The following is a 12717-nucleotide window of genomic DNA, read 5'->3' as shown; positions in this document are numbered from 1 at the left end:
CAGCAGTGCTGCTGGAGTTTTTAAACCCCTCAGTGTCACTGCTGGACTGAGGATAGTCCACCGACCCGAAACATCCAGCCGACAGCGTCCTGTCACTGATGAAGGACTAGAGAATGACCGACACACACTGTGGATGGTGTGTGGAAAACTCATGATGAGAGGCTAAACACCTGGATCACGACTCACACAAACCATCCAAGAACTGCTTTAAAACCTTTCAGAAAGAAAACACAGGACACTTAAAGACAGAGGGAGAGAAACAGATGGAGAGAGAGGGAGATGCTCTAATTTTGAATTGTGTCTGCGCTTTGTGTCTGCGCTGGGAGCTGTGAGAGAAAACAATGAAAACAAACGCAGACGGTTTATTGTAGTATTTCCTGCATCGTCAGCATTTGTATTGTTCTAAAAACAGCTGTCGGAGGGATTCACACCCAAACAGAACATAGCAGAGAGAACCAAAATGAAACTTTGGATTTGCTTACTTGTTTTATAAGTCTGCATGAAATACGTAATCTGACGTATTAATAATGAAATCATAATTCTGGATGTAGATGATTTAATTTCATCCATTTTGTTTAAACAAAATTAGGCAAAATTTAATACATTTTTATATACTATATTCCATCCATCCATTATCTGTAACCGCTTATCCAATTTAGGGTCGCGGGGGGTCCAGAGCCCACCTGGAATCATCGGGCGCGGAATACACCCTGGAGGGGACACCAGTCCTTCACAGGGCAACACAGACACACACACATTCACTCACACATTCAATCCACCTCCAATCCACCTGCAACGTGTGTTTTTGGACTGTGGGAGGAAACCGGAGCACCCGGAGGAAACCCACGCGGACAACACACCAACTCCTCACAGACAGTCACCCGGAGCGGGAATCGAACCCACAACCTCCAGGCCCCTGGAGCTGTGTGACTGCGACACTACCTGCTGCACCACCGTGCCGCCCTATACTATATTCAATTACCAATATTATATATTATATTCATCATTATCCCTTTAGGAATCTGGGGTTTCAGTCATTTTGCAGTTAGGTTTACATGCAGTTTTATGCATGAATCTCAGATGTCAGATTAATATTGTCTGATTACATACATAATTACACTGATTAATAGTGTGTAATTATGTGTTTAATTACACACCGTATCTAAGTGGGGTTGGTTGCAGGACCCCCCACAGATGAAGAAGTCCCTTATATAAAATAGTGTAGTGTTAGCTCTGTAGACTTTAAATAAAATCTGGATCACCGCTGAACCCTAACACAATGGAAACACTCTATTGTACAATTCAAGCTCTGCTTTTAGGATCGGTCAGGAATTTGGTTCCTGATTAGATTCCATCCATTTCTGGTTAAATACAGATACGGATGGAGTTATGTTAGGAATTGCTTTAAGATTCTGTTTTGACAAGTTCATTTTTTGTCTTTTTCAATGTTGCATATGTTGCAAATTTTTATATCACAACCTGAGATTCAAATCCAAATAAAACCTCTTCTCTCTGACTTAGAAACACAGATGTTGGTGGACTGGAAGTTTAATATCCACACTTTCCACTCAGTTCCTCCACATGCTTGAGTCGGATCTGTCTTGTAATCAGATGAGTGTCAACGGCAGCTTGTCAAAGGCATCCTCGAAGCTCAAGGCAGAAATCCAGAACTACGCTCAACCACAGTCTCTCTTTTAAAGAAGCTTCTTCGTGGCTGCTGAGTATCGACTAAACTTCACCCTTCTGTCTCCAGAGCTCTGCAGCCCGGCCAAACTTTTACTCTTTATTAGCGCCAGAGCGTCTATTAGCGAACAGGAGCGCAGTAGATTATGATATCAGGCCTCAGACAGGATCAATACCAGAGTAAACACTATATCTCTAACAGCATTCAGGAATAAAATCTACAGTACAGTCCTCTCACCTGATACCACTGCAGCTACATGACCAAAGAGCACAGATCAGGAGGAAGCAGACATTAAACAGCAGAAAGAGAGGCACCTGTTTATAATAATATATTCATATCCCTTCACAGCTATTAATGTCAGGCCACTTAGCTAGAACCTCCAGAAGGTCTAGAGAAGTCACAGAGTGTGGATATAACCAGGTTTCAGTCAATGGAATGGAAACTCAATCGCAAAGTCCACATCGAAGGACAACCATTGGCTCATGAGCTGCTGAAGGATTTTCTGTTCTGTGTAAATTCGGGTGGGTAATAATACAGTATATGAGACAAACGCAAGACTGCCCTAAGTATTAGCTGCACAAATGTGTTTTAAACAATTTTTATTTAGTAACATATAATTGTAATTCAAAACTTTTTTTGTCATTTTATGGTAACTGTTGTGTAGTTTATTGAACAAAAAGTAATCTAAATCAGGACATGTTCCACATCAGACTCTACATCATTAAAAGTGCTCAAATCTGCTACTCGTTTCTTTGCAAATGTTGACGAATGTCGGTCAGGTTACTGTTCCAAAGCGGCCAAATAAAAATGTCGACATTTTTCAGGCAATTGCATAAGAGAGTGGTGCGTTTTTGATTCCTCTGAAGAGACCGTGTATTTGTAAATTCTTCTCATCTTCGGAGGCGTAGAGAGGAGACTAAACGTACACAGCGGTGCTCTTTTAGGTCCTGCTCTCAGTCCTGGGGGCCTGAAAAACATGGCTCTTTAAAAACACACATACACATCCACTCCGGCGTCGGAGAGAGCCGAAAAAGACCCGAGGTCAATCTAAATTGGCACTCTCTCCCTAACACAGATTATCCCGACATTTTCCCTTTCTTTTACAGAGCTGCCTGAGGCTGGATTTGTTCGAAACCAAAAAAAATAAACACCCTGAAAAAAACTCAACCAAGACCTCTCACTGCTGCAGGAGTGAAGGGATTTGGAAAAGACGGAGAACAGGATTGGTTCGGAGGGGAACGTCTGGGTTCATCTTTGTGCTGCAGGTTCTTTCTGAGCGCGCTCAAACAAAAACGCCCAGCCTCTGTACCTCTGCCACCTCCATGGGAGGTCAACACTCTTTAGTTAAGCTCCCCCCCAAACTCCTGGCCCATCCACGGCTTCAAAAGAGTCCTGGGAACCAGCTCAAATAAATTCCCCCACAACGTGGCCATGTTTGCATGGTTACTCGCCGAGGAACAAGACGCTTAACTCAGCAGGGGGCGTCGGCACAAATGAACAAAATCACAGTCAGCAGCAAAGACTCACACATTCACACATTCACACACTCACACGCTCACACACAGCAAAGATCACTCAGACACCTCACACTCTCACACACAGCAGATTTCACTCTTCAGGAGCCGAGACATCACTGGCTTTGATTTATGTCCTAGCTACAGCTGTGGAAAAGTCTGAATGCGGCTGATGGTGTGGAGTTTAATGAGTGAACCCAGTGCAGAGTTCGACACTTCAGCATCACAGCTGTGAAATAGGGTCTGGATTAATGGTTACAAGCAATGAATGAATGAAAATAAATAAATAATAACAAAAAAGGTTGGCTTGAAATGACTGAGTGACTGAGTGAGTGACTGGATGAGTGTGTGAAACTGTGTGTGTGAGTGACTGGGTGAGTGTGTGAAACTGTCCACAGCTGTGAGTGTGAGTGACTGGGTGAGTGTGTGAAACTGTCCACAGGTGTGAGTGTGTGAGTGACTGGGTGTAGAACATGTATAAATCAATTAATAAATAAATAAATTAATAATAATAATAATAATAATAATAATAATAATAAAGCAGGGAATGTAGCTGAGAGTATTTTAGATTTTAGCAACAAAAAAAGCAGCACACCACAATCAAGAAGATAATCCGTTCATTCCTTGGGAAGGTCATAAATACGAGAAAAAAACAAATGATACAAACGCTAAAAGCAAGTAAGAGAATAGAGCAATTAAAACACAATTAAACCAATTGATTAAACAAATAAAAGAAAAGCACGCTTTAGACTCCTTAAAGGATGAGTGTAAGTAGGGGATGCGTTTGGAAAGAGCACAGACTGTATATTTTATAATAAATGGCTCTGTTGCAGGTGCTGCTTTAACTGAACACTCATTACCACTTGGCTTTGATCGCTCCTAACCTTTAGAGCATTGTTCTGGAACATAAAGCCCCACTCTGCAGCTCTTTTTAATAATAATAATAAAGTTATTTCTTCACTTATTTTCCTCTCTCATAAAGAGCCACGGTCGCTGCAAACTGCGCCGTACACAGATGCTGAGATTGGTTTTCTTAAACACTGCAGAGAAAATCACTACCATTCATTACAGAAAATAACCAGGGTCCATTCTGCAGCCAGTGCACTCGGACAGCGAGAAGAGAACCCCAGAACTCCGTTCTGTCCATTTACACCCGACTAGGTTTCGATTTCTTTTTTATTAACGTCATTACATCAAAACATTTATATATTTATTCATCCAGCCTCAAGCAACAGGACTGAAAGAGACAGAGCTAGAGAACGAAAGAAGGACCAGTGAGACAGGAGGACAAGAAAGAGAATGACAGGACAAGAGAGAGCAAGATTCGGACAGAAAGAGGGAGAGGACAAGAAAAACAAAGAGAAACAGACAAAATGAGAGGACAAAAGAGAGAGAGAGATGAATTAGTGAGAGAGAGAAGGACTAAAAGAGAATGAGAAAACAAGAAAGAGTGGAAGAAGGACAGAAAGAATGAGAGAGAATTAGAGAAGGTCAGAAAGCCAGAAAGAGAGAACAGAGAGAGCAGGAAAGGGACAGAAAGAAAGGAGAGGGCAAAAAAGAGAAGGAGAAACAGACAAAATGAGCGGACAAAAGAGAGAGATGGACCATGACAACGAGAGGACAGAGAAAGTGAGGGAAGGACAGAAAGGGAGAACGGTTGGAGTGGTTTCTCACCTGGATCAATGAGAGGTCCTCCAGATGCAGCCTGAAGAGGTGGTTTCTGGAGAAGAGAGAGAGAGGGATGATAAACGAGTGTTTTAGACTCGAGTGCCTTGAGGTGAAGATGTTCTCTTGTGTTGAGAGGTCATTTCTGTAGTTTTGCTCTGTGTAGTTTTTTTCTTTTGTTTAACTTTTATGTTAAAACTATTTTTAGTTTTATGTCTTTTAACCCCAAGTTTCCCCAATTATTATTTATCTCCAGTTCACTCCATCAGTGAGTGCCCCCCAATCACATACATGCCCCCAGCCTCAGGAAGGTGGGGGAAATCATGTTCTTCCTCCAAGGTATGCGAGGCAGAGCCACCGCTTCTTTATGAACTGCTGCTAAGACAGGACTGAAGAGACACACCAGAGGAGAATGTAGCCAACAATGCTTAGTGCACTGCAGCACTTCGGAGCCTCACCCTCTGTAGGCTTAAGGCAGAGAAGCCTTAAACTGATTTTGAAATGAATGTATGTGAATTATAGGACTATGGTTTAATTTGTAAACACAGTCAGCTCCAGAGAACGGCAGAACTCTGTGCCTCGAGCAGAGGAAAGATGCAGCTGCTTTATACAAGATATTTTTACGGTAGTTCTCCTTCACATCGACACACAGTGAGCCTTGGGCCACGTCTGCTGACCAAATATGAGTCTAGAAACCTTCAGGCAACACACACGCACGCACGCATGCGCGCGCGCACACACACACACACACACACACCTGGACCATCTCACACACAGAATTAATTAAACTGTAAAGTCCAGGCATAAAACACAGGCTGCTATGAATTCTAATGATAACCAAAGTTCCCAAAGGAAACACTGGCTTGAAAACAGGCTTAAAATATGGTGTTGAATGGTGTCAAATGATGTTGAGTGGTGCTGAGTTTTGTTGGATGGTGTTGAACAATGTTGGATTGTGTTGAGTAATGTTGAGTGATGTTGGGTGGTGCTGAGTTTTGTTGGATGGTGTTGAACAATGTTGGATGGTGTTGAGTAATGTTGAGAGATGTTGGGAAGTGCTGAGTAATGTTGGGTGGTGTCGAATGATGTTGAGTGATATTGGATGGTGTTGGGTGGTGTTCAGTGATGTTGAGTGTTGTTGGGTGGTGTTAGATGGTGTTGAGTGTTTGGTTGTGTTAAGTGGTGTTGAGTGACGTTTGGTAGTGTTGAGTGATGTTGAGTGGTGTTGGGTGATGTTGGGTGGTGTTGGGTGATGTTGGATGGTGTTGAGTGTTGCTGGTAGTGTTGAGTGATGTTGGATGGTGTTAAGTGTTGCTGGTAGTGTTGAGTGGTGTTGGGTGATGTTGGATGGTGTTGAGTGTTGCTGGTAGTGTTGAGTGATGTTGGATGGTGTTGAGTGTTGCTGGTAGTGTTGAGCGATGTTGGATGGTGTTGAGTGTTGCTGGTAGTGTTGAGTGATGTTGGATGGTGTTGAGTGTTGCTGGTAGTGTTGAGTGATGTTGGATGGTGTTAAGTGTTGCTGGTAGTGCTGAGTGATGTTGGATGGTGTTGAGTGGTGTTCGGTGATGTTGGATGGTGTTGAGTGTTGCTGGTAGTGTTGAGTGATGTTGGATGGTGTTGAGTGGTGTTGGGTGGTATTTAGTGGTGTTGAGTGATGGTGGATGATGTAAGATTGTGTTGAGTGTTGTTGGGTGGTGTTGAGTGGTGTTGGGTGGTATTTAGTGGTGTTAAGTGATGGTGGATGATGTAAGATTGTGTTGAGTGTTGTTGGATGGTGTTGAGTGTTGCTGGTAGTGTTGAGTGGTGTTGGGTGATGTTGGATGGTGTTGAGTGTTGCTGGTAGTGTTGAGTGATGTTGGATGGTGTTGAGGGGTGTTGGGTGATGTTAAGTGTTGCTGGTAGTGTTGAGTGATGTTGGATGGTGTTGAGTGTTGCTGGTAGTGTTGAGTGATGTTGGATGGTGTTAAGTGTTGCTGGTAGTGTTGAGTGATGTTGGATGGTGTTGAGTGGTGTTGGGTGATGTTGGATGGTGTTGAGTGTTGCTGGTAGTGTTGGGTGATGTTGGATGGTGTTGAGTGTTGCTGGTAGTGTTGGGTGATGTTGGATGGTGTTGAGTGTTGCTGGTAGTGTTGAGTGATGTTGGATGGTGTTGGGTGATGTTGGATTGTGTTGAGTGGTGTTGGGTGGTATTTAGTGGTGTTGAGTGATGGTGGATGATGTAAGATTGTGTTGAGTGTTGTTGGGTGGTGTTGAGTGGTATTGGGTGGTGCTGATTGATGTTGGGTGGTATTGAGTGGTGTTGGGTGATGTTGGATGGTGTTGAGTGTTGCTGGTAGTGTTGAGTGATGTAGGATGGTGTTGAGTGGTGTTGGGTGATGGTGGATGGTGTTGAGTGTTGCTGATAGTGTTGAGTGATGTTGGATGGTGTTGAGGGGTGTTGGGTGATGTTGGATGGTGTTAAGTGTTGCTGGTAGTGTTGAGTGATGTTGGATGGTGTTGAGTGTTGCTGGTAGTGTTGAGTGATGTTGGATGGTGTTGAGTGTTGCTGGTAGTGTTGAGTGATGTTGGATGGTGTTGAGTGTTGCTGGTAATGTTGAGTGTTGCTGGTAGTGTTGAGTGATGTTGGATGGTGTTAAGTGTTGCTGGTAGTGTTGAGTGATGTTGGATAGTGTTGAGTGGTGTTGGGTGATGTTGGATGGTGTTGTGTGTTGCTGGTAGTGTTGGGTGATGTTGGATGGTGTTGAGTGTTGCTGGTAGTGTTGGGTGATGTTGGATGGTGTTGAGTGTTGCTGGTAGTGTTGAGTGATGTTGGATGGTGTTGAGTGTTGCTGGTAGTGTTGGGTGATGTTGGATGGTGTTGAGTGTTGCTGGTAGTGTTGGGTGATGTTGGATGGTGTTGAGTGTTGCTGGTAGTGTTGGGTGATATTGGAGGGTGTTGAGTGTTGCTGGTAGTGTTGGGTGATGTTGGATGGTGTTGAGTGTTGCTGGTAGTGTTGAGTGATGTTGGATGGTGTTGAGTGTTGCTGGTAGTGTTGAGTGATGTTGGATGGTGTTGAGTGTTGCTGGTAGTGTTGAGTGATGTTGGATGGTGTTGAGTGTTGCTGGTAGTGTTGAGTGATGTTGGATGGTGTTGAGTGTTGGTGGTAGTGTTGAGTGATGTTGGATGGTGTTGAGTGTTGCTGGTAGTGTTGAGTGATGTTGGATGGTGTTGAGTGTTGCTGGTAGTGTTGAGTGATGTTGGATGGTGCTGAGTGTTGCTGGTAGTGTTGGGTGATGTTGGATGGTGCTGAGTGGTGTTGGGTGATGTTGGATGATGTTGGGTGTTGGTGGTATGGTTGAGTGACGTTGGGAGTTGTTGCGTGTTGCTGGTAGTGTTGGGTGATGTTGGATGGTGTTGAGTGGTGTTGAGTGATGTTGGATGGTGTTCAGTTTTGTTGGTGGTGTTGGATGGTGCTGAGTGAAGTTGTGTGATGGTGGATGGTGTTGAGTGTTGCTGGTAGTGTTGAGTCATGTTGGATGGTGTTGAGAGGTGTTGGGTGATGTTGGATGGTGTTAAGTGTTGCTGGTAGAGTTGAGTGATGTTGGATGGTGTTGAGTGTTGCTGGTAGTGTTGAGTGATGTTGGATGGTGCTGAGTGTTGCTGGTAGTGTTGGGTGATGTTGGATGGTGCTGAGTGGTGTTGGGTGATGTTGGATGGTGTTGGGTGTTGGTGGTATGGTTGAGTGACGTTGGGAGTTGTTGCGTGTTGCTGGTAGTGTTGGGTGATGTTGGGTGATGTTGAGTGGTGTTGGGTGATGTTGGATGGTGTTCAGTTTTGTTGGTGGTGTTGGATGGTGCTGAGTGAAGTTGGGTGATGGTGGATGGTGTTGAGTGTTGCTGGTAGTGTTGAGTGATGTTGGATGGTGTTGAGAGGTGTTGGGTGATGTTGCATGGTGTTAAGTGTTGCTGGTAGAGTTGAGTGATGTTGGATGGTGTTGAGTGTTGCTGGTAGGGTTGAGTGATGTTGGATGGTGTTGAGTGGTGTTGGGTGATGTTGGATGGTGCTGAGTGGTGTTGCGTGATGTTGAGTGTTGTTGGATGGTGTTGAATTTTGTTGGTGGTGTTGAGTGATGTAACCTATTCAACTCAGTCTTGTATTACATTATGACTCAAGAGCAGTGTTCTCCAGTTCAGGACGCTGTGATTAAGGCCCATTTACCGTATCGACATCTTTATTGATCCTCTGCCACTGCATTACTACTACAACCTCCCTCAGCTGTCAATACACCACTCACACACACACACACACACACACACACAAATGCTCTCAGACAATTAACACAATCTACACACTGCTAGTGTGCCAGCCTGCGTCTGGCTCAGAGAACAGTAAACAGTCAGCTGTGTGGTGAGTAACATTTTATCAGTGCCACTATTTTCCAGAGAAGCTCCAACCATTTCTGGAAAAAGAAAGAGATAAAATACAACTCTGCTGTAGTAATTTTTTTTCTGTGGTATCTATTGCCCTGTGTGGTATCTACTCGACTCTGCCCTACTCTGTTCTTGTTTTTCTTGGTCTATTTTAGGTCATTTTTTATATAGTGGAAAACCAACCAGGGGCCGAGCGAGCAGAGTCGAGTCGATTTGAGTCCAGTCGAGTAGAGCAGGTACCATACAGTGGTAAAGCACTAAATGTAGATTCATCCAAGTGAGTTTCCCACTGATTAAGAATTCAGGAGCTGCACTGAAGGCCCTAGTGTGCACTCCCACAGTAATCTCCCACAGAGATGTGTCTCCTTCAAACAGCATTGATAATATATTGGAATGCTTTGGAGCACCTGCACAAGAGCCTTAGATCACCAAGCCCAATGTACCACCTGGAGCTGGACCCCAGCAATGGAACTGTGCTCAGTGGAGTAATGGAGCTCCATCCAGTTCTGTAACATTTGTTCTGTGGATGATTAGTTATGGTTTCACTAAAGTGCTTGTGGCTGCCATCAAATCTTTACAGCAATGTGCTAATATGTGGAGAATAAGGCCTTCACAGAAGTTTAATGGATGCTACTGCAGCAAAGAGGAAGACACTTCTGGCGCCTGTCGTACAGTAACAGTGCACTCAGAGTTCGGAGAACAGACCCTCGCCTCTTAAAGCCGCCACATGTCCCTTTATGAACTGTAATAACCGTTAAGTTATATGTGTGCGTTTCATTTATACGAACGATGGATGAAGAGTAAACTGAGCGTGACACACAGCCCACTTTAGGACACACACAGTCTTGGTAAAGTCACGTTAATTAAAACCACAGGGGGAATGACAGCTGTGAGACTGAAATAGTGAGATGAATGGAAAAAAAAATAATGTGAAATATTTATGAAAATCTCTTTAAGAAAATTCCTCAAGGAATTACAGCAGTTAATTTTCTGCATCGTAAACAGAATACAGAAGACCAGGTGAAAATCTGAAGTTGTTTTTTAAACTAAATCTTCAATTAACTTAAAAGACGGTGAGATTTGGAGTTCTTCAACATTCATTCATGGACTTTATTAAAGGTATAATTGAGATGTTATTTTACATTTCCAGTCTGTTTTTTGTAAATCTGATTTAATAATATGTTGTATTTTGTAAATTCCTTTATTCTTTGATGTTATGAATGGAAGTGAAGTGTTTTGTATTGATCATGATTTTTCAATAAAGTATATTTTCACAAGTGAAATAGTGATATACTTATGTGCAATAAGATCTGATTACATTAACCCTGTGGTGACTACAAACTCACAAAATTCAATGTTAATGAACGTGTTTATGAATAACTTTACGATAATACAGTGCATGAACACACTCTCTAAAAGAGTCTGCCCTGTCCACTCCCCCTCACATCCTGGATTATGATTCCATGAAACAGGGCTGAGACACGAGATACGTGCCTAAGACGGGCCTCTCAGTGCATGTGAACAGTGGAGTCGTGTGACCGTATACGATGTGTGTGAAACTGACCAATGGAAATCACTAAGGAGTGACCCATCGCTTCAAAAACCCCGTGTCCTTCATTCAGTCGGTGTCTGTGAAACTGGTGAAATTCAGGTGGTTTTCTGCTGCTAAACTTGTGTCAATCATCAGAAAGTTAACGGCACATCAGACGCTGAAGGGTGGTGTTCTATAGTCGTACTTTTAAGAGACATGCAAATATCAAAAACATGCCTTCAGTCCTCAAAGGGTTAAAGAAAAGAGAATATGTACATTTGGATTGAAAAAGGAAAACAGGAAAAAGCATTGTAAAACAGACAATGTATTGAAACCTTATGGCCTAGTTTTATTTGTTGTGTTTTAAGATTCTGTACTAAAACTACATAAACATGGCCACCTCCATGTGGGGACCCACTCTAGGGAGTATAAACAAAACGTTTATTTTTCTACGACTAAAAATACAGTTTTTATTTCTTGAGTTGAGCTACATAGAGACACTGTAAATGTATTAAGAAATCCCTTACACAAATCCTGTTTGCTTTTTGGGGTGGTTAAATGACTTACAGCACCTTTAAATCTCATTATATGAATTACACTCAATTTTAAAGATGATGTTGCAAAGACAGTGATATGCAGCTAGGGCTAAAAATGTCTGAAAGCCTGCTCAATGCAAAACAACACCTCAATTCACACACACGCAGAGAGAAAAACAACATCAAGGCAAACGGCCTAAAGGCCTGCACCAAAAAACAACAAAGGCAGCAGTGAGTCTGACCCGCTCTCATTATAAAGCCGAGCCCACTGTTTGTGCCCAGTGCTGGTTGTTAACTTTAATCCAGACTAATAAGGCTTGGCTTTGGGTTTTTCTGAGCCTCTGTGTGAATTTACCATCCGTCCCCGTGCCCCTGACCTTGATGAAGATCACAGACCACGGCCCATTAGGCCCCGGACCAAACAGCTACAGCAGGAAAACCTACCCACCCCCGAGACCAGCAGTCAAACTCAAGCGATCACAGAGTAGCAACCATACATGACCAGAGACTTCCCCTTCACTCCCCACTCCGAACAACATCGATCCTCCGTCTCCAGGCCAGAGCCAACAGCACACTCCACCTGCACCATGAGGGCTCGCGTTTCTCCTTTCTTCAAAATCAAATTAAGCAGCATTTGTCCTCTTTTGTTACCAATATAGATTGTATTACTAAAGCCAAATTGAGTCCTGGTTTAGACAAGAGAGTCAAGTCAAATTTATTTGTATAATGCTTTTTCCAACCTGATGGTGTCACAAAGAGGGGTCTTCATTTGGTCAATTATTTACTTTGCTCTTTAAAGGGACCCTAGGTAGCATTTTTACCTTGAAATAACAGCGTCAGAATCACTGATGATCCACTGAGCTGTTAAAGGGAGAACAGAGCCTTTGTTGTTGCTACTCCAGGATCAGCACTGCAGAAACTGCACTATGGAATATTTGGAGGAGGGTAGGAAACCAACCCTCAAAGCTATAGGAAAGCATGCAAAACCTTGTAGACATGATAGTAGATTGTAAACTGCACTCTTTGAGAATGGGGAGGAAACCAAGCTTCAGTCTCGCTCACTTCAGACCTCGACACTTCCACAGCTTCATCCACCCAGCCGCTGTGAGAACACTGGGGCTGAAAGGATGTGGAGCCGCTATAAGCCCACAGTGAGAAAAGGAAACGTACTTCTATCACTGAATATGGGAAGTGTGGAAATCTGCGCTGTGATTGGTGAGACACTGACGAGTGGGCGGAGCAATCCTACAGTTTCTGACTGGGTGGTCTTGTTTCAAAGAGTGTGGGTTGGTGGACTGCAGATCCACACATGAATGTGTACTGTACATGCACTGAACAAGAGCATATTCATAAAATATCCCCTTTAAGGCAATTAAG

The 12717-nt window shown here is 43.3% G+C and overlaps 1 protein-coding gene across 2 annotated transcripts in view; it reads right to left on the bottom strand.

The window, feature by feature from the left end:
• sema5a (sema domain, seven thrombospondin repeats (type 1 and type 1-like), transmembrane domain (TM) and short cytoplasmic domain, (semaphorin) 5A) overlaps positions 1-12717 on the bottom strand; it is a 158113-nt gene that overhangs the window by 89199 nt on the left and 56197 nt on the right. For both annotated transcript variants that reach the window (XR_010803866.1, XM_066676508.1), the window contains exon 4: positions 4873-4918. Coding sequence is in view for 1 of the 2 variants with exons in the window: in XM_066676508.1 (XP_066532605.1) it covers positions 4873-4918 (46 nt within the window). In the remaining variant the exon portion in view is untranslated. The remainder of the gene's footprint in view (positions 1-4872; positions 4919-12717) is intronic.

The sequence above is a fragment of the Hoplias malabaricus genome, chromosome 1, assembly GCF_029633855.1.
Source record: "Hoplias malabaricus isolate fHopMal1 chromosome 1, fHopMal1.hap1, whole genome shotgun sequence".
In the NCBI taxonomy this organism is placed as follows: domain Eukaryota; kingdom Metazoa; phylum Chordata; class Actinopteri; order Characiformes; family Erythrinidae; genus Hoplias; species Hoplias malabaricus.
Note: the sequence above shows the minus strand (reverse complement) of the source record. Positions and strands in the feature narration are given on the sequence as shown.